Source organism: Gymnoscopelus microlampas, assembly GCF_963454915.1.
Source record: "Gymnoscopelus microlampas genome assembly, chromosome: 4".
NCBI lineage: Eukaryota > Metazoa > Chordata > Actinopteri > Myctophiformes > Myctophidae > Gymnoscopelus > Gymnoscopelus microlampas.
The window spans coordinates 16388691-16411803 of record NC_139941.1 but is presented as its reverse complement, the minus strand read 5'-3'; the positions used below and the strand labels follow the sequence as shown (position 1 = coordinate 16411803).

The 23113-nt window shown below is 42.3% G+C and overlaps 2 protein-coding genes across 3 annotated transcripts in view; one reads left to right on the top strand and one right to left on the bottom strand.

The window, feature by feature from the left end:
• Positions 1 to 23113, top strand: part of cabp7a (calcium binding protein 7a) — a 688996-nt gene that overhangs the window by 104776 nt on the left and 561107 nt on the right. The window lies entirely within an intron of this gene.
• Positions 8434 to 12862, bottom strand: LOC311043974 (transmembrane protein 17A; the record flags this gene model as incomplete). Its single annotated transcript, XM_084055397.1, has 4 exons — positions 8434 to 8760; positions 9606 to 9719; positions 10750 to 10856; positions 12739 to 12862. 4 exons carry the CDS (start codon positions 12860 to 12862, stop codon positions 8434 to 8436), a joined length of 672 nt encoding a protein of 223 aa, XP_083911523.1.

The following is a 23113-nucleotide window of genomic DNA, read 5'->3' as shown; positions in this document are numbered from 1 at the left end:
GGAGCTGGAGATAACAGAGAGGTTTAAGAAGGAGCTTAACGAATCTTTGAGGGAGAAAGAGGAAACCATCCAAGAGCTTAGGGAAGAAATCAGTGAGATTGGGGGTCAATTGAGTAAACTGAAGGAACAAATGAGGGAGGAGAGGGATGAAGAGAAGAAAAGAAAGCTGGAACAAGAGCTGAGGCAGGAGTCTGAGAGAAGAGAGGATGTGGAGAGACAGCTGGAGATGCGTAAAAAGGAGAGAGATAACAAGGAGAAAGAAATGGAGGAGAGAAAAAGACAGGACATAGAGGAGATGAGAAAGATCTGTGAAGCCAAGGCAGAAGCAGAGAGACTGAACTATGAAGAGGAACTGAAGCTAATCCTGCCTAAGACCTTCAGCAACATGATGACCTCAAAGACAAATATGCAGAGAGAGTTTGAGACCTCAAAGACAAAGAGAACATGTGTGGAAGAAGAAAGTGGAGGAAACATGAATGAGTCAGGAATGAGTCAGCAAGACAATGCAAACAAACGCCCTGCTGAGTCTGATAGTGACCAAGACGTTACTGCTGCTACGAGATGCATGATGAAAAAGATGGACGCTGTCCTACAAACCATAAATGAAAGGTTCGACAAGTTTGAAGCTGGATTTAAATAAATAAGAAACGCATAAAACAAAGTGGCGGACAGAGTGGATGAAATGGAAAGTGCGGTGAGTGAACAAGAATCCTGCATCACAGTAGTGAGGACTTAATCACCAAACTACAAGACATTGTTCTCCGGGCCAAAGTGAACGACCCTCCAGGTCGCTCTCGCAGCAATAACATCAAGATTGTGGGCATACCTGAAGGCAAGGGAAATGGGAGATCATTTATCTCCGAGCTTATTCCAAAACTGTTGGGTGAAGGGAATTTCTCTGTGCTTGTCGTCATCGACCAGACTGAACTATGAAGAGGAACTGTTTTTATTTATTTTGTATACTGATTTTTTGGGAGGGAGAAGGTGTGCACACAAAGGGACTGTGGAAGCATTATTATTATCATTATTACTATTATTATTATCATTGTCTTTTCCCCTATTAGGACTGCTGTCTTATTTCCAAGGGACGATAAATGTAATTTTAATGTTTCAATAATTAAAGACGATGTTTGAACTGTGGAGAGGCTTTGTTTATTGATTACCGGATTGGAAACCAGTGTCTACTTTTATACACTCAGCGGTCCTACATTCATATAAAGCGAGGGGAGATGCTTAATTTAGAAAAGTATCCTGAATTGGGGGGGGGGTTATTGTTATATGTTTTTTTCTATGGTGCCAGTCATAATGTTGACTTTTTATGTTCTCTAATTTTCTTACTGAACTGTCCATAATAAATGCCTATTTCTGTGAATATGAGTAATGTGACCTTGGTATCCTGGAACGTACGTGGTTTAGGCAATGCAGTAAAAAAGGTGAAGTATTTTCACATTTTAAATCGTTAAAAGCTGATATTATATTTTTGCAAGAAACGTATAATTATCAAACCCACCAAACAGTGGCGACTGAGAGCCCATTGGATCTCATGTATATCAATCACCCTTTTCTTCCAAAGCCAGAGGCGTAGAAAGTCATGGAAAAAATAGTCTATGAACAGGTCGAAGCTCAAAGCAAAAGGTTTTGATGACACGTCAGTGAACTGGATGAGATCCTACCTGGAAGGGAGGGAGCAAGTGGTGGAAGTAAACGGCACCCAGTCCCCCCCCCCCCGCTCCCAGTGACTTGTGGTGTTCCTCAAGGAAGTATACTAGGACCCTTACTGTTCCTGATATATGTGAATGATAATGTCTTCAGCCTGCGACTGCAAACTGTTCCTGTTCGCAGATGACTCGGCCCTGCTAGTCTCGGACAGGGACAGGCTGCAGGTTGAGAAAACTCTCAGCTCGGAACTCAACAAGATCTGTATCTGGCTCTCCGACAACAAACTTTCATTACACCTGGGTAAAACTGAATCCATCCTCTTTGGGTCCAGTCCTAACCTTAGCAAGGCTGAGAGTTTCACGATCAAAGTGGGTGATGATGTTATCACAAGAAAGGAGGAAATTACCTACCCATCTTGGAGGCTAACCTCTCTGGTAACAAAAACTGATCGTCTAGTCAGTAAGAATACTCTGAAGATTCTTGCAGGGGCCCTCATACAAGGTTATTATGATTATGCATGCACTTCATGGTATCACCTCCAAGGCCTTAAAAACAAGGCTCCAAACATCCCAAAACAAACTTGTAAGGCTACTTCTTGGCCTCAATCACAAAACCCATCTAACCCCTGCTCATTTTGCTAGGATTGGATGGCTTAGGGTTGAGGACAGAGTACAGCAACTTGCTATTGGCCTGGTCTTCAAGATACACCACAACATTGGGATCCCCCTGTATTTGTGCTCCACAAATCATGTTCAACCCTTTTTTGGCTCAACAAAGGGAAGTAACTCGTTCTCATGCTATTCATCAAAAATGTGGAATGCCCTACCAAAAGGAGTAAAGGAGTGTAAAACCCTACTCACTTTCAAAACAGCCCTAAAGATACACCTTCAGGAGGCTGTGATTCTAAAATGGCCCCTGTCCAAGTCTTAACCTACCCTAAGCCCTAACCTACCCCCCTACCCCCCCCCCCCCCGCCTTTCTTTTTCTTCTCTTGTACATATTTTTCACTTTTCATACCAGTAACCTGTAAACGGATTGTATGACATTCTGTATAGTAGTGTGTATATCTGTCTGTCTCTTATATGTATAGTAGTGTGTATATCTGTCTGTCTCTTATATGTATAGTAGTGTGTATATCTGTATGTCTCTTATATGTATAGTAGTGTGCATATGTGTCTGTCTCTTATATGTCATCATGATTTGTGTGCATGGGGATCTCATCTTAAACAAGCTCAGTGCTTAATGAGTCTTCCAGTTTAGTAGACCTTGTATTGTGAATTTGTACGTCCATGTACTGTATTTCTCATGTCTTACTAAATAAAGTACATCAATCAGCCATCCTTATCTGTAAGAATGTTCCCTTTCAATTTGATTCAGACCCTAACCCGAATGGTCGTTTTATTTTGGTAAAGAGGAGAATTAATTGCAAAATCAAAAATTGTTTTTTTTGGGGGCTCCTATAGGCCAGAATCCATCAGTATATCATAAAGAAACCTCATGACAAATTTGGCTTCATAACGGTAATTTTGCTAAGCGACCTGACTATACATCTTCCCCCTGACTCTAAGCAAATGATCTCTCGTTCTGTTTGTCTTTTTATTCCTCCTGTATCCACCAACCGTTTGAGAGAAGCATGGCTTTCTGAACTAGGAATGGAGATGAGTCTGGAAGGAGGATTTGTTAAGAATACATACAGTACATGTTCTATTATAAAGTTATGCACAGAATGCACTATTCCAAGACAAAGCTACACAGAATCTATCCTACATGTACAACTTCCCCATGTGTGATAGATGCAAAAGGCTTTGATGCTTGTAATGGTTACAGCTAAGAAAATCATTCTATTAGACTGGAAGTCACTCTCTCCTCCTTGTTTTAAGAAATAACTTAATGAGATTACTGTTATCATACAGATGGAGAGAATTTGATTTCACAGACACCACACAAAGCCACACAGTGACCATATATGGGCAGACACCACACAAAACCACACTGTGTGTGTGGTTTTGGGGGCGGGGCGTAGGAGGGGAATGCATTAATCCAATGTCCAATGGGATAAGAGGTCTTTCAGAGCAGTCCAGTGTTAAAACATGTAAAACTGTAAGATGCTGAGTCATTCAATGCCAGGGGTTCCAATGTCTGAAATTCAGTCAAAGCAGAATAAAGTGTCTGGTGCATCTACTTCCCTTTCCAATGGGGGGGGGGGGGGGGGGTCCAGTTGGTTTCTGTGTGAGTCCAGGTCTTCCTCCTCTGTGCTTGTAGATCTGTGCTGTTCCATGGCCAGGGCAAAACTGCCTCCTTCTCCAACAGAGGCCCTTAAATAGGGAGAGCCTTCCTATTTATCTCATGTCCTGCACCTGTTCCACTCACTTATCCAATGGGAGTCCTCCATGCTGACCAGCTGACACTGCTACCATAGGGCAAAAGATTTTTAATATAGCAAGATACGCATTCTCCATTGGAGCCACTAGAGGCGAAGTGGTACACAAATCCTACAAATGGTCTCCTAAGTAGGCATGGTTAGCTTCTCCCCCGAACACCCCACCACCCTCCCCCTCCCCTCTCCCTGGCTGACAACATCATATGAATGTGTATTTGTGTATTTTCTTCATTAAAGAAAATAAATGCTTTACATGTTTGAAAGCAAACTGTTATTGGCAAATATATGCTTTTAAGAAACCTATGAAATTCCCACTACAAACACACATTATTCAGTCTTATGCTAAATGTGCTCCTGTTTCTGCTCAATGTTAACCATATATATAGAGAGATATATAACTATAATTATAAATATATATATATATATATCAAATATTATATATACCTTATAAATAAAAGGCCCTTATTTATAAGGTATATATTTTACCACTATAGACCATAGTATGTTTAGAAAATTAGCATGAATGTTATGCTTAGCAAAATGTTATGATTCCCAAATCATACCCCATCAACCAAGACAGTTAATAATGGAACATTATATTATTGAGCATTGGAACACACATTTTATTTAATTTTTAATATGTCCATAATGATTTTCACGTACTATATTCACATATATAATCTCAGTTAATCAGTTTTTAGAACATCTTATAGGGACAGAGCATAGAGTTAAAAAATAAGGGACAGAGCCCTCTATGTCTCGTCCGTCAGACTGCAGATGGACTCTTCAGATATCTTCCCAAATCTCGCGAGAGTGTGTTGATGGGATAGAGAAAGGTTGATAACAATTTTCTCCTAATATGTGTCTCTAAAAAAAGCCATTTTAGTATGAAAATCTTGTACATATTGTGTGGCTTGTGATGATTGGGTCCAATATTTAGTTCAGTATCCATGGAGCTAAGGAATGGTTCAGAAGCTGTGTTCACGTTGACTCTTCCATTGGAATCAATAGACTCCAACTTGCTTCCTGTCTCCTAAAAAGGTGTCCACCTACATCACGCAGAAACGGGAAGTAAACCGGAGATTGCGTATCTTGCTATATTAAAAATCTTTGATAGGGCATAGCAGTGGCGGCCATTTTCTGGTACCACTCCAAAATACTCCAAAATGCATTTTTCCCATTGACATTTCCAAAAATATTTATATCAATTAATTTCAGCCTAGAATCAAGCCATCCAGGGTCCTGGTGAATCATGACCATAAAACACATTTTTCTGTGATTTTATTTTATATGTAATTATTTGATATACTATATTTAATAAATACCCTTGTGTTTTGCCGTTTTCAAAAATAATTTTTCACAGAATCAATCGTTTTATGGTCATGATTCATCAGGACCCTGAATGGCTTGATTCTAGGCTGAAATTAATTGATATAAATATTTTTGGAAATGTCAATGGGAAAAATGCATTGAGTATTTTGGAGTGGAACCAGAAAATGGCCACCACTGCTATGCCCTATGGACTGGCTTCAAAACACTGCGACTCAAACTGAAACAATAAAGCTTCCATAATGACAAAACATGTGTGTGTTGGTGGTTGTGTATCTTCTGGCAATTACACACACGTTGTTTGTTTGAGGTTTTCACAGAAAATAACACGACACACACACACACACACACACACACACACACACACACACACACACACACACACACACACACACACACACACACACACACACACACACACACACACACACACACACACACACACACACACACACACACACACACACACACACACACACACACACACACACACACACACACAGTGAAATCCTCAGTGTATATTTGACCACTTCAGAACCCAGGGTGCATATTAAGTCGATATAGATGAAACATTTTTCAAGATGAAATTGCAGATGTGATGCAACATGTTGTGAGCTTGTAGATCTGCTATTTTTGCTAGTATAAAATAGGGTTTAAGTGGTTCACTCCAAAGTGTACAAGGGTTTAACACTCTCTGTGTTAAATGAAAACTTGTCCTTTATGTGTATATTATATTATTATCTCTGATTCATCTGTCTCTACTAGAATATCATTAACCGTGCCCGTGCTCCGCCAATGAAATCCAATTTGACGAGGGAAAGTGCGATGAGTCACCTCAGATGGGGACACTGGATCTCGGGGGGGTGTGTGACTGGGGAGTCTCAATTCCTTTTTTCTTTTTACCAGCAGACCGGCAGCTTGCTTAAATTCCTTGTCTCTGACCGCCAATGAGGTTCAAACGCGTTAAAAGAGAAAAGAAGAAAGAAAACAGAATTCAGCAATCAGGGCTCCAGATCCCTGTTGTGCGCACGCTGCATGGTCTAGCAGAATCGAGAGGGACCATCTGGGGACCTCGAAGGGAATTATGAGGCTGTGTTTCACTCGCTAGTGAATTAGTTGGAGAGAGATAAGCTCGACAGTGAGATTATTTCTCTTCTGTATGATCAGTGCACTTCTTTGACAGTGAGGGAGTCTAGAGGGGTTCACTATATGAAGAGAAAGCAGGAAACTAAATTGAAGAGGCGTATATGAGCTAAAGGTTTTTTTCTCATGTGGTTCAGGTATAGTAGGTTGCTATATTTATTCAGACTCTTTCACTCCCCTGAATGGTTCCATATTCTGTTTTCAATCTCGATTCGAGTGCATACTGATGCACTTAGAGAGTCTATGGCCCAAAATATTTATCCTATAGCCTCGATCTTACGAAAGAGTCGTGAATACTTTTAATATTTTCATTGTTTACTCTTCCTTGGAGTGATACCTGCCCTGTCTAAGCAAGAAGTAAACATCACTTAGGCTAAGTCTCCCATCAGGCATCTGTTTGCATCATCTATCCTGAATTAATACTGTAGCAGCCAGCAAAATGAAGCTTCATTGTTTGTGGACTGTCACAAATCATTTGCGTCTCACAGAGACGACTGCTTTGCAAACTCTCCTTGGATCATCAAGGGACTGAGAGGCGCAAAGAGTTGAATTGAATTCCAAAGAATTTCGCCTTTCCCCTATCGTGGGGGGAAATGAAATAGTGGCACTCCACCAATCACTCAACAGTGAGGAGGGGAATCCGTCCACTATGACCTCTCTAGAACAGCAACACATCAAATGGGGTCGAAACCATTTGTAATGTCATATTCTGACATGGGTGTCCATGGGACAACAGATAGGTATGACAAGTGTGAAGCACAACTTATACTTGGTTGTACAACGGTAATAGCCGAGAATAGACAATCACAATGGAGCAGCCTATAAATTAGGCATTATGTGCCATCCACTGCTATACCATCTATCAGCAGTGGACAGGCCTTAACCTTTATTACTCTGACAGAATGGTCGCAGATGAGGACAGATCATGGACATATAGGACAGGCACTGCATGGTAATCTTTCCATTACACTTTGCAGCACAGCATCACTGGCCCTCTTTTGGTCGTTGAGTGCCACTGTGTGGTCATAAATATTTAACACGGTTTCACTGCAGTGCCATATAAATACTGGAAGAGACAGACACCGTAGCTTACAAATAAGGTCTGACACGTGAACCCAGAGGGATGAGACGAGACGCAACATGAAAAGCAATATGGAAATGTGTGTCAACCCATTTCTTTCTATTAAGTAAAGAGAAATCAACATTTTCAAGTCCACGTCAGCACACCACTGAGACACACAGCATGAAAATGTGAATAATCTGTCTTCTCTGGTTCCGTCAACACTTCCGTAGTAAGTATCAAAATGTACTTTGATACAAAATACTCCATATTTCATTTCACGAGTGTGCATTAGATTAGTGGTATCATGGTATAGAAACCAACACTGAATATTTGATCTATGTTTCCACCTGATTAAACTGGAAAGATGAATCCTTCATCAGTCGAATAAGGTCTGGGTGGAACAGATCAAATATGTACGCTACTAGCTGCTGGGTAATAGTGAATAAGGCATGAATATGACCCATACCTGAATACAGAATATAAAATATCCTGCAGGGTCGGAAACACAGCACTAAATATTACACAGATAGTAAGTAAGGTTTTTGGAAATAAAGTTTTTGTCTCTAACTTTCTAAAGTATTATCGTATCATGAAATGTAACTTGTTTAAAGCATTTTTAGTATTTTGTAAAAAAAAACATCAATATAAATGACAAAATAGCATTTTGTTTTTCAAATATGTAAATGCATAAATAGGCTACTCTACCTCTCTGGGTGGAGGTAGAGCAATTGGTAGACTGGGTGATGTTGCTGGGCGGATTACTGTGTGTGTGTGTGTGTGTGTGTGTGTGTGTGTGTGTGTGTGTGTGTGTGTGTGTGTGTGTGCGTGTGTGCGCCAAAGTCTCATCCCGATCCCTCAGTCAGTCGTGGTACGCACGCAGTGGCGGCATGGGCAATACACTGAGCCTGCGGTGGTATGGCGGCCCGTAGACGGGGGTCATGCCCTCAGGTCGTAAGCTCTCCACCTCTCCGAGCTGCCGCAGGTGGAACAGGACGGTGAGCTTGTGGGTCATGGTGCGCAGGGCCAGGAACGAGGCCAGGATCTCCACCAGCAGGAAGAGGAGGTAGACGGAGTGGACGGCCCTCTCCAGGGGCAGGATGATGATGGCCTCGTCTGTCAGGAAGAACAGCAGTATGGGCAACTGGAATACGAAGGACAGAAGCCAGAACGCTGCTAGTTCTGGCACCTGATGAGAGTGAGAGAGGGAGAGTGAGAGTGAGAGTGAGAGAGAGAGAGAGAGAGAGAGAGAGAGAGAGAGAGAGATGGAGTGAGCTGTGAGGAGCCCATCTCTCAAAGGAGAGCTCTAGCCAAGAACTATTGTATGTGCACAAACAGAATGCTGAAGCACTTTAGGGCTTTCTCTGCTGAGTTATATTCAGCAGTAGAGTGCAAAGCAAAATTCTGAGTGTCAGTTTAAAGGTGCTGCCGGTAAGTGATACATTTTTTTTATTAAAACAAAATGTTTATTTTTTATTAAAAGGTGTGCGGTATATCTGAATGACAATCATAGCTATAATAATGTTTGTTCAGTATGGGTCTTCCCATCCCTCCAGGTCAAATAAACAGAGAATAAATGTTATAAGGTGGGACACCAATTTCCTCGGATCAGCTTTCCAGTTTAAAATGTGTCTGTTAGATGTTTGCTTTAGTTTTTTCCGTTTTTTCCTATGTCTTTTTTTTCTCCTTTTCCCACTTTTTGCCCTCTTCCTTGTACTTTTTCATTTACTGTCAATGTACTATTTTGAGAGAGGGTTGGGTGGGAGGGTTTGTGTTTGTCTTGTGTGTTTGTTTGTTTTCTTTCAGAAAACATGAAGGGTTTCTTTATCACTGTTTATCCTTTTCTGTAAGCTGTGACAATCAATAACAAGTCTGTTACTTTGTTTCATCACTTCCAATTTCACTTGTTCATCCTGTGTGTGTTTTCTCCCCTGGTTGAAAATGTGTCCACTCTATAGCAATGATTATTGTAATATAGAGCTATTGACTGCTGCCCTTTGGCTCAGGAAGGAGGATGATGTCGGCTGACTTTACCTTCTCTCCGAGGTTGCCAATGTAACCCAGGTAGAGCCGGACCACTTCAACCACAGTGAGGAGAATGATCCCTGTTACCAGGAGAGCCTGATAGTAGCCAGCAAGGTAGTGGAACTGGGAAGAACAAAGGCAGATGAGTGATTATCTGATGATGATTTCTTTCTTTCTTTTTCCAAATTGTGTATACCCTGAGTGAAAATTTACAAGGTAGGCATTTAACAGATGCTGTTATCCAGAGTGACTTACAAGTGATTATTGAACTGTAGTCAATAAAATTCAGCATAGCGATAGTTCATGGCACGGAAGGTTTACATGCAAGCTTCCCGGACCCCCCCCCCCCCCCCCATTAATTCGAAAACAAGTTAATTAATACACCTACAAATCAGTCTGTCCCTCCACGGTCAACCTCACTTCATTCTCATTCGCTACGAGCTAACTCACACACGCCCTCATTCCCACAGTGCAACTCAGGCGGTTCATTTAAGCAGTCTCTGTTCACTGTTCATTATACGTGCTTCGCTGTCTCAGCTGGTTGTACAGCTGTCAGTTTTCAAATTCCCTCCACCTCCCCGGCCTCCTCCCTGTGGCATTTAGTTAGTTAATAGGATGATTCTGTGGATTGTACTGTGGTGATTGTACTATGATATGTGGTAGTTTAATTATGCATTTAAAGGTTACATTTTATGTTCATGTAATAACTGTATCTTATGCTCTGCTCCTGGGGGTTTGTGATCTCAGATTCTGTGTCATGCTTGCGCAGGTAATCTGTAATATCACACGAGCAGAGTCACACCGCCAAACTGAATGCAATATCATTGCAATAAATGGTAAATGGTTAATCCTGAGCTAAAGTGTCTACATGAACAGTTAAAAATAACATGAAAACATTCATCCCCTGAGACCCCAAATGACTGCCCCTGCCTCAAAGAATGAAATGCACCTAAACAAGAGGGCAGCTTCTCACCCCAAACTGTCAATTATCTATAGACCAATAGGAGCACAGATGGCCTTAATAGTGCTTGATTAGTTCTCTCTTTTAACCATTTGACAATAAACTTTTCAACTCTTTCCAGCTTTACACGTATGCTGCCCGCTTTATTTTAGAGCAGAGGTACTGTATAGAGTCCCCCATCGTCTGACCAACCTTTACATGCAGCATGACCACGGCAGAGAACCACCAGCAGGGGAAGTAGAACATGTTGAAGTACATGATCATCTGGAGGGGCAGGTGAGACACCAGCTCATTGATCACTGCAAGATAAGCAATATTGTTACAACTGTTAATTTACTGACAGCCTGTTAAACGTCATAACCATTCCCCTACTAACAATTAGCAGCATACATGGGTAAAAATCTGCACCGTATACAAATCTTCTGAGCATATGCGTCCCCTTAGCATGCTAGTTAAGTTTCATTGTGACCGTTATTACATTGGAAGTGGAGGGTCAGGAATCAGGTGCAAAGGCTCATTGAACAAGGTTCATACAAGACATTCAACAGCTGAAACCGAAAATCAATGAAAATGGTGGGACTTTGTGAACACAGAGCTGGGAACGAAGCAGAAGGGCTCAGATCATGCACGAGCATGTGTAGATGGTGTTTCATTTAATTCAATAGTTAAAAGAACATTTTGTGCAGGGACCTGGTGTGACTGCACCCCATTGTGCATTGTCCTCCCCCCTCTCCCACGACCAAACAACAAGAACGAGACTCTTTAGGAGAGGTGACGTCCTTATTCCAAACAAACTAAAAGCAGGAAAGCAGCAGGCCCGGATGGCAGTCCTTCTTGGCTTCTAAAAGCACACGCTGATGTTCAAGTGCCTGTTGTTACCTATCTCTGAAACAAGTCACTCTCAGTAGGCATTCTGGGCAAGCCTCCAACTATCTTAAGAAAATACAGATACAAATGTGGTGCCCATACCAGGAGCAAATCTCCATAGCATTATCCAGTGCATGAGTGCAAAAGAATAGTGATAAGATCCTTTCAGCTGTAAAAGAAGAATTTGCCAACCAAAATAAGTCTTCAGCAACATTCCCTTGGTCAAAGCCTGCAGTGCGTGGACACTACCTCCACAGCAGGACCCAAAGGATGTTCACTAACAGTACACAAAGCCACTGGACTCGGATGACATCTGGAGTCGCTCAAGGAGGGGTGTTGTCCCCATTCCTATTATTGCTCTGAGCTCCATACTCCTTGGCAACACACAGGCTCTGTTGGTTACGCAGCTCTTAAGATGCTTTGTCACTAAGTCACTCCCATCAGATCAGACCATGCGATTGGGAGGCCCTGAATCTACAGTACTACATGCATGGATCCTGCTAAACGATAGGATCCAGCATGGGAGGAAGAGATGTGATGAGTGCATCACTCGTGTGTGGCAATGCCTGTGGTTCCAACCACTCGCTATTGGGCTGGCAGTCAAGCCTGATTTATACTTATGGCGGTGTTGCACCCCAAAAACAGACGATCTTCAAGTTCACAACGGGTCGCTGTGAATCTATACTGTAGAAACTTTTACTGTATATTGTTTTTTTTATGCAGCTTTTTTCTTAACAATAAACAAGGCTGTATTTCAGATTTGTCTCTCCAATTTTACAATAAACAAAGGAATCAACACAAATTAGTTATTAGTTATACATGTTATTGTATTATTGTTATATTCTCCTACCATGTCCTACCATGGGTGGCTGTCATTTTTAATGATGCCCACCCACCTACATGCCAATTTTAATAAAACTCCACATGTAGGTAATTGTTATTGATCGCATCCGCCTGTAGGCCCCACATTGACTATACAAGCTGCAAATTGTTATGGTGTTTGCTATGCTCATTAATAGTTTGAAATGAATGCATAGCATTAAGACAGGAGAGCAAATCTAATTATGTTGTTCTTGCCTGCTGAACGCTGCCAAGGAATAAACACTGCTTTGTAAGACTAACACAGTTCTGATTCCAGCAGGAAATATATTATATTCATGTTGCACTGGTGCAACACAGGAATCATAAAATCTTTCATCTGGTTACAACATAAATACAAATAAACTCTTTTTATCCACATTGACGAGAGAAGACTTAATACAAATTCAACGTGCGCTGCCTGAGTCGACAACATGCAGACGTTCACTGTCCAACCTGCACTGTTGCCCTGCTCCCTGAAGTCACTGTCTCTGGTCCTGTTGTTATTAAAGACAGAGCCGCCAACGTAGGCCAAACTCATGCGCAGGTTCTGTGGTACCGGAGAGTAGAACACAGGCATGGTGGAGGTGCCAGAGAAGAAGGCTGCAGTCTCTAGTGTGCATCTATCCTTCTGTTCTGTGTGACTGTGTGTGTGTATGTTTGTTTCACTAATCCCTGTCGTCTTCTGTCACATATACATACACACATGGACGCACACAAGCAGACAGACAGTGCTAATCAGATTATACAGAAAGAGGCGGTCGAACAGGGGATTAGGGTTGATTAAAAAGAAACAACCATGTGCAACAAAGTAGGCTGAGGTTAAAAAAGGTGATAATTAAACTTTAAAAAAATAAATAATACAAACATGCATGATTGAAACGCACAAACATTGATTAAAACAGTGTTGTTTTGTTTATTTTTCCTCGTCTTTTTGGCATCTGCCACTTGAATTAAAGTGACTTGATTGATTGACATCAAGAAGGGCCTGTCAGCTACCTTCACGGCAGTGTTGTGTGCAAATGTCAGTAGCATTACAAAGTGATAATATAGCTGCAAGCAGCGATAATACGGGGCCAGGAGAGAGAAAGAGAAATGATAATTCCTTTAACAGGTCAGTTCATGAAAGTCCTTGCGGTCTTGTTTCCAATGAGGGCCTGTGAGCGCGAGAGAGAGAGAGAGAGAGAGAGAGAGAGAGAGAGAGAGAGAGAGAGAGAGAGAGAGAGAGAGAGAGAGAGAGAGAAAGAGAGAGGATAGATTGAAGAGAAAGACATGGAAACGGAATAGATTGAAGAGAGAGAGAGAGCGCCATGGAAACGGAATATATTGAAGAGAGAGAGAGCCATGGAAACGGAATATATTGAGTCATGTTTTTTGCAATTCAACTTAAATGAGTCTGCATCAAGTGAGGCTTGAACCGGCAACCTTGCGGTCGTGAGGCACTCTTAGGTAGCTGCAACACTTCCTATAGTGCTATAGCTTTGTCCAGGCTGATATTGTCTGTTGAGGATCACAAACTCTTGCCTTCTGTCATGACCCAAGCCCCTGTTTCACTAACACTAAGATGACTCGTTCACAAACCATTTACCAATGAAGAAATTGTACATCTCCTCAGAACCAAAACTAGTGAAAGTAGCCGATCTACAAGCTCACAAACCATTAAAAGTTGTCAGATTGTACATCGGCTATTTTCACAATGAAGTATGTTATACATTGAAAAAACATACTCTCATTGCTATCTGAAAAGTTGTGAGATTGTAGAACAGCTATTTTCACAATGAAGTATGTAAAAAACACTCAATTAAGTATTTCATGTTATCTTTAACAATTGCAGATGTATTCATTGATAGTCATGTTGTGTGAAATGCAACTTAGATGAAGTCTGCACCAAGTGAGGCTTGAACCTTGAAAAACCTTGAAACCTTGAAATAGGTTTGAAGTGCTATGTGGACTATAGTCGCTTCTAATCCACCATGGAAATGGAAATGCAACGCAAACCATGAGCAGGGCACCACAGGGATTTGAACCCCGTCTTAGTAAAACCAGGAGAACCAGACTAGTGCCTTTTGTTTTGGTTTGTTGCGTTTGTTTTTTTATGGCGCAACACAAGTGACCCAGTCATCGGCTATTAGCTAATAGTGGGCAAGGGTGGATTTGGCATAGCTTTGACCTAACCAAATACAGTTGATCATGACATCATCAGCACTACTAAAACAAGACAGGTCTCGACATTAACTTTTCTATTTTCATTTGATTTTATTATTATTATTAGCTTTTGTATTATTACTTATGCATGTAGAATTTCTTTTTACTATTTATTGCATAGCAATAACAGACAATATGTCTGAAAAACACTGGCTTACAGTTGAATTATTGGCAATAAAATAAATAGGAACTCAAGAAATTAAGACAAATACTGACAATGCCTCTGAACATTGGCTTGCAGTTATTCCACATGCAATAATAATAGTAGGCTCGTCATCGAGGATGAAAAATAAAGTTGTCCTTTTGAGGAGCAGTGGAACTTCTCTTAAAAGGAGGAGTTCACCCAAATAAATGACTTATTTTCTATCAATTGCACACCCCATGAAGCCTTGAATCCATGGATTTCTTTTTGTTTTTGTGGCATTCCTAAGCCAATAATTTGATTCCCGTCTCCTACCAGCTAATGTATCCGGTAGGAGACACAAAGTAGATTATTTGCGTCTCCTACCGGATACACACCCGGTCATCAAAGTATTGGTTTAGGAATGCCACAAAAACAAAAATAAATCCATGAATTCAAGGCTTCATGGGGTGTGCAATTGATAGAAATAAGTCATTTATTTGGGTGAACTCCTCCTTTAAGTAGGCCTACAATGTTGAGGTATTTTTTACTTGTGGAGTATTTCCAATGTTCAATACTTTTAATTCTATTCCCTACATCTCAGAGGAAAATATTATACTTTTACTCCACTGCAATCATTTAAAAACTTTAGTTACTAGTTACTTTGTAGATTTTGATTATCATTGTAGATTTTGATCATCATTACAAAACATACATTATCCACTTCAGCCCTATTTGGCTATAGCTGAACTACAAGCTCGCGACGCGTTGTGAGCTTGTAGTGAGCTCCACCCAGAAGAGATGTGTTAAGTGCCCATTACTCACATTGTTTACTGAAATAAAAGTATCAATACTGCAATGCAGAAATACTGTTACAAGTAAAAGTCCCAGAATTCAACATTTACTTGAGTAAAAGTAGAAACGTATTGGTATAAAAATCTACTTAAAGTACCAAAAATATAAATTATTGAAAATATGCATGCAGAATGTCACAAGTTTTCAAATGTATGAAATACATACAATCATTTTGGAAATAGTGGATCTACAAGCTCACAATGCATAATTATTGTGAGCGTGTAGATCGTCTTATTTTCAAATGGCCGAAATGTATATAGGGCTGAAGTGGTTAATGTATGTTTTGTAATGCTCAAAATCTACAAATTAACAAGTATCTAAAGCTTTCAAAAGCTTTCAGTGGAGTAAAAATATAATATTTACATTTGAGATGTAGTGGAGTAGAAGAGAAAATTGTGAAAATTGGAAATGCTCCAGTAAAGTAAAAAAGAAAATCACACCCTGTGTGAAGAGAGTGGTGCCTTTGATGAGCCCCGTATTGATGTTGTCATCAATGTTTGTTTATTGGACATACATACATACGGACGGACACACAGACAAAGTCAGATATAGGAGTGGTTGGCACCACTCAAAAAATACCTCAATTTTATTTAAGGACAGTACTTGAGTAAATGTACTTTGTTACCTTACAACTGTGGTTAAATGGCCTGTCTTGGTTTAAAGCCCACTCACCACGACAAGGTGCAGGCCGAGAGTGGGGGGGGGGGAGGGGGGCGATCAACAATTGGGACGAGACAACATGAAACATTTATTACAAACATAGCAAATCTATATTTCATAATTGTAAGAGACTCAGGACTTCTTCTTTCGTGTATCATCATCATCAGATGTCCAGCTCAATGACGTGCAGCCACGCCCTCGTCTCAGGTCCCACATCAAAGAGACCGGCCTCCGATGGTGATCTGTAGAGGACACAGAGAGAATATTATGTGATCAGCAGTCTCCTCAAGCATACTGTGCTGTCTGCCAGGCCCCATTCTTCATGCATGTTTTGAAGTGTCGAACCCCAGTACGCAGTCGGTTCAGCTAGGTCAATTGCCGGCGTGGCAGATCTTCCTCCTTTGATGCCGTCTCCTGGGTCCCAGATCTAGCGGTGACAACGTGTGGGCCCATGCAGAAGACTCCCCACTCCTGCTTCCAGGATGCCTCCATCCATGCCTTTGTAGACAGGTCCTCAGGGATAGAACTGAGCATCTCTTGTTGAATGGGCGGCGGGACTTGAGTCTGTTTGGAGGCAACGCTGTCATAGAGGTGTCATGCAGGATATGCCAATCATGTTTCTGGGCTTTCCTTGGGGCGAGGATGTGAGGGTAGCAGCCTCTCGTTGTAGTCCGGTTGAGGCAATTCCTGCTAGGATTGGGAAGTAGAACATTCAGGCGGGATTCAGGCAACCAGTTATGATCCGGAGAACGTAGCTAAATGGCAGCATCAACCTTTTTGGCATGTGGGCTCCTACACCAGGCTGAGGCACAGTGTTTTGCTGCAGCGAAGACCAGGGCTTGCGTGGGGATTCATAGTACCTTGGCAGAGGAATCTCAGGACGTACCAGCGAGACATCAGATTGGCGAGACCCTTGATGACACTTTGGCCTCTGGGTGTTGCTTAAAAGACAGTGTCCTATCCAGATACCTTGGGGCTTGCTGGAACTCCAGCTGGTTGTTGTCCATGAACACATCCGGTTCCCTTTCTGCTTCACTGTTGTTGAGGTGATATGCTGCCAACACCGTCTTGCCAATGCTGAGCTGCAGGCGCCACCAGCAAAAGTAGGCTGCCAAGATGTCCATGTGGACATGATGGAGGTCATTGGGGTAGAGCAGCTTAGTTGGATTTTACAGACCAGGAGTGTTAGTATAGGGAGAGGCATGGCTGAAGAGCTTTGCACATCACTCACTTCTTGCTGATGCCGAAGTCAAAACACAGTATATACCTCATTGTGATAGCTGTATGTCTGCACCCCTCACTAGTGGCAATTGCCTGGTTGTGATGCGTAGATGTGATCAATCAGGGTAAGCTCTTTGGCCGTTGCAGTGGATATAAGCTAATTTGTTGTCGCATTTTTTTTATTTTTTTTATCTGATTTAATTTTTTTGAGATATTTCACTTTGAATTTCCCCATTGAAATGAATGGGATTTTCCACCTGTTCCATCCGTTTTTTGACGGCAAACTAGCCCTTAATTATTTTTGCTACAAACTCTGTTCCAACTACAATGTTTGGCCTACTTAGGACATGTCGGCTACCATTTGAATTTTTGAAATCATTTGTACTTTTAAACCTTTTGAACCTTTCAAACCTTTACATGTTTCAAACCTTTAAAACCTTAAACCTTTTAAAAACCTTAAACCTTTTAAAACCTTAAACCTTTAAAAACCTTAAACCTTTTAAACCTTAAACCTTTTAAACCTTAAACCTTAAAAAACCTTAAACCTTAAAAAACCTTAAACCTTAAAAAACCTTAAACCTTAAAAAACCTTAAACCTTAAAAAACCTTAAACCTTTTAAACCTTAAACCTTTAAAACCTTAAACCTTTAAAACCTTGAACCCTTTAAAACCTCACCACAGTTGAGATATTTGTTGCGGCATTTGTGGTCTTTTTAAATAATTTTGAGGCATTTTGTGGCACTTGTGGTGATTTATTTGTGAACGACCAAAGAGCACACCCTGATTGATCACACGCATCACAACCAGGCTATTGCCACCAGTCAGGTGTACTGCAGACTTAGAGCTATCACAATGAGGGAAATACTGTGTTTTGACTTCGGCATCAGCAAGAAGTGAGTGATGGGCAAAGCTCTTCGGCCATGCCTCTACCTATACCAACACTCCTGGTCTGTCAAATCCAACTCAGCCGCTCTACCCCAAATTACTTCCATCATGTCCACATGGACATCTTAGGAGCCTACCTTCGTAGGTGGCGCCTGCAGCTCAGCATTGGGAAGACAGTGTTGGCAGCATATCACGTCAACAACAGCGAAGCAAAACGGGAACTGGACGTGTTCATGGACCACAATCACCTGGAGTTCCAGCAAGCCCCAAGGTACCTGGATAGGACACTGTCTTCTAAGCAACACCCAGAGGCCAAAGTGTCATCAAAGGTCTCGCCAATCTGATGTCTCGCTGGTACGTCCTGAGATTCCTCTGCCAAAGTACTACGAATCCCCACGCAAGCCCTGGTCTTTGCTGCAGCCAAACACTGTGCCTCAGCTTGGTGTAGAAGCCCACATGCCAAAAAGGTTGATGCTGCCATTAACAATGTTCTCCGGATTATAACTGGTTGCCTGAATCGTACCCCTATATTCTACTTCCCAATGCTAGCAGGAATTGCCTCAACCGGCCTCCAACGAGAGGCTGCTACCCTCACATCCTCGCCCCAAGGATAGCCCAGAAAGATGACTGGCATATCCTGCATGACAACACTATGACGGCATTGCCTTCAAAACAGACTCAAGTCCCGCCACCCATTCAACAAGAGATGCTCAGTTCTATCGCTGAGGACCTGTCTACAAAGGCATGGATGGAGGCATCCTGGAAGCAGGAGTCGGAGTCTTCTGCATGGGCCCACACGTTGTCACTGCTACATCTGGGACCCAGGAGACGGCATCAAAGGAGGGAGATCTGCTATGCTGGAAATTGACCTAGCTGAACAGACTGCGTACTGGGGTTGGACACTTCAAAACATACATGAAGAAGTGGGCCTGGTAGACAGCACAGTATGCTTGTGCAAACTGCTGATCACTTGTATTGCTATTGGATTGTATAGCTACCTTGCGATGATGTAACTCCAAAGGTGGGCAAGAAATACAAAATAGTTGCTCCATTGGTTAGACATTTGTCATTCAAAATGTACATCTCGTTGACTCAGTTCAGGTATGTTGGGACACATCGACATGATGTTCTTGATCTTGATCTTGTTCTTCTTCGGGCAAGAAATTAAAACTTTTAAATGGAAAAACGTAGATCATCTTGATTAAAATGTAGCAGCTTCATGTGATTCTTGTTCTTCTTTGGGCAAGAAATAAAATGTAGCAGCTTCATGTGATTCTTGTTCTTCTTTGGGCAAGAAATTAGACAGTTCCCCCCACCGCGACTTAACACCCCAAAAAAGTGACTTTTCAAATGACCAGGTCTTTTGGACCTTTTCAAATGACCAGGTAGGGGCCCGGATTTACAAAGGCCTATGTCTAAAAACCTGAAAAAAACCCCCAGCAGGTTAGGGTTAGGGTTAGAACAGCATACGCCACAAGTAGCATCCAACACAAACACTTCATCCTTTGCTGTATATTGCAGCATGATGCAACTGCAGCATACAGCAAAGGAAAAGGAAAAATTAGGAACGTCACAATTATTACATAATCGCAAGTATTTGAGATAATCGCAATACTTTTTTGGGGATAATAGTTATAATTGTCATAATCGTTTCCATGTTGAAAAACATTTTGATATATTTTCAAAATATTGTGGAAATAGCCAAACTACACGCTCAAAACGCATCACCACGTGATGCGTTTTGAGCTTGTAGTTCGGCTTTTGGTTACGAATTCAGAAAAAAGTTCAAAATGTTACCACAACGCAATTAAAAACGCTAATCGCAACTATTTGAGCGACAATTAATCAAGCGTCAAGTTAATCATAATCGTGACAGCCCTAAAGAGGTTCCTACTTTGAGCAGTCTTCAGAGGAAACCCCCCGCGGGCCGAGGTCTTTGGCGGAGCCAGCGGTAGTTTCACAGGAGGGTGCAGCCTGGGTCGGTTCACAGGAGGGTGCAGCCTGGGTCGGTTCACAGGAGGGTGCAGGCTGGGTCGGTTCGCAGTGTGATGAATACATCCAAGGATGTGCCTTCTATTTTTTGCCTTAGTGTACCGGAATGGCTTCTTCTCGTCTGAAAGAAAGCTACCAAACATAAAAAAGAAAAATGCTCATTATTAGAGTGTGTGTGTGTGTGTGTGTGTGTGTGTGTGTGTGTGTGTGTGTGTGTGTGTGTGTGTGTGTATTGTATAGTTACCTTGCTGTGATTTCACTCCACGGGTGGGCGAGTGGCATTGGTTAGAAATTGAACAACGTGATCTTTAAGATGACCAGGTCCAGGCCCGGATTTATACAGTTCCCCCCCATCCCAGCCAGAAAAAGGTGACCTTTGGTACCGACCAAAAAGTGACTTTTGGGACCTACCAAACAGTGTCCTTTTGGTACCTACCAAAAAGTGACCTTTGGTCTTATGGACCACCAGGTCCAAATCCTGGATTTGCCACATCAAAATGAATATTGAATGCAAACTAAACAAACTACACTACCAACATAGTCTTAGATTCAACGTCAGCCTTGAAATCTGAAAAAAAGAGCACACATCTTTAACCACATCAACAGACATCCGTCAATTCGTATTTCATACATCCAACCAGTATGAAATACACCACAAGCATCATCCATTACAAACTGCAGCATGAAGCAACTGCAGCATCCAGCAAAGGAAAAGGAAAATTGTCATTGTCATTAGGACCGTCACAATTATTACATAATCGCAAGTATTTGAGATAATCGCAATACTTTTTTTGGGGATAAGTCATAATCGTTTCCATGTTGAAAAATGTTCATACAATTTCAAACATTTTCCAATCATTGTGGAAATAGCCGACCTACACGCTCAAAGCTTGTAGTTTTGAGCTTGTAGTTCGGCTTTTGTTTACGAAGCCTAAAAAAGCCGGACAAAGTTATATTCAAAATGTTACTACGACGCAATTAAAATAGTTAATCGCAACTATTTGAGCGAGAATCAATCAAGCGTCAAGTTAAATGTCATAATCGTGACAGCCCTAAAGAGGTTCCTACCTTAAGGCGTCTTCAGAGGAAACCCCCATGCAGCTAAATCCATGGATAGAGAGTCACAGGAGGTGTAGACAGAGGCTCTTCACAAGACTTGTAGACAGAGGCTCTTCGAAAGACTTTGTAGACAGCGGCTCTTCGAAAGACTTTGTAGACAGCGGCTCTTCGAAAGACTTTGTAGACTACTAGACAGCGGCTCTTCGAAAGACTTTGTAGACAGCGGCTCCTCCTCGAAAGACTTTGTAGACAGCGGCTCCTCCTCGAAAGATTTGGTAGACAGCGGCTCTTCACAAGACTTACCTTAGTGTAGAGTCTACACTAAGGTAAGTCTTGTGAAGAGCCGCTGTCTACAAAGTCTTGTGAAGAGCCTCTGTCTACACTGCAGACAGAGGCTCTTCACAAGACTTTGTAGACAGCGGCTCCTCCTCGAAATACTTTGTAGACAGCGGCTCCTCCTCGAAAGATTTTGTAGACAGAGGCTCTTCACAAGACTTGTAGACAGCGGCTCTTCGAAAGACTTTGTAGACAGCGGTTCCTCCTCGAAAGACTTTGTAGACAGCGGCTCCTCCTCGAAACATTTTGTAGACAGCGGCTCTTCACAAGACTTACCTTAGTGTAGAGTCTACACTAAGGTAAGTCTTGTGAGGAGCACTCTTCACAAGACTTTGTAGACAGCGGCTCCTCCTCGAAATACTTTGTAGACAGCGGCTCCTCCTCGAAAGATTTTGTAGACAGAGGCTCTTCACAAGACTTGTAGACAGCGGCTCTTCGAAAGACTTTGTAGACAGCGGTTCCTCCTCGAAAGACTTTGTAGACAGCGGCTCCTCCTCGAAACATTTTGTAGACAGCGGCTCTTCACAAGACTTACCTTAGTGTAGAGTCTACACTAAGGTAAGTCTTGTGAAGAGCCGCTGTCTACAAAGTCTTGTGAAGAGCCTCTGTCTACACTGTAGACATAGGCTCTTCACAAGACTTTATTGAAGAGGATCCTCTTCACAAGACTTTTTTGAAGAGGATCCTCTGTCTACAAAGTCTTTTGAAGAGGATCCTCTGTCTACAGACAGTAGCTCCTCTTCAAAAGACTTTGCAGACAGAAGCTCCTCTTCAAAAGACTGTGTAGGCTGGGTCGGTTCAAAGGAGGGTGCAGCCTGGGTCGGTTCACAGGAGGGTGCAGCCGGGGTCGGTTCACAGGAGGGTGCAAGCAGCCGGGTCGGTTCACAGGAGGGTGCAGGCAGCCTGGGTCGGTTCACAGGAGGGTGCAGGCAGCCTGGGTCGGTTCACAGGAGGGTGCAGGCAGCCTGGGTCGGTTCACAGGAGGGTGCAGGCAGCCGGGGTCGGTTCACAGGAGGGTGCAGGCAGCCGGGGTCGGTTCACAGGAGGGTGCAGGCAGCCGGGGTCGGTTCACAGGAGGTGTAGACAGCGGCGACTCTTCGAAAGACTTTGTAGACAGCGACTCTTCGAAAGACTTGTAGACAGCGACTCTTCGAAAGACTTTGTAGACAGCGACTCTTCGAAAGACTTGTAGACAGCGACTCTTCGAAAGACTTGTAGACAGCGACTCTTCGAAAGACTTTGTAGACAGCGACTCTTCGAAAGACTTTGTAGACAGCGACTCTTCGAAAGACTTTGTAGACAGCGACTCTTCGAAAGACTTTGTAGACAGCGGCGACTCTTCGAAAGACTTTGTAGACAGCGGCTCTTCAAAAGACTTACCTTAGTGTAGACAGTGGCGGAGGCAGGCTGAGACGTGTCACAGGAGGGTGCAGGCTCGGTAGGGTGAAGAATCTCTGCCAGGATGTATTCTTGAGTATCTGAAAGAAACAAACAAAG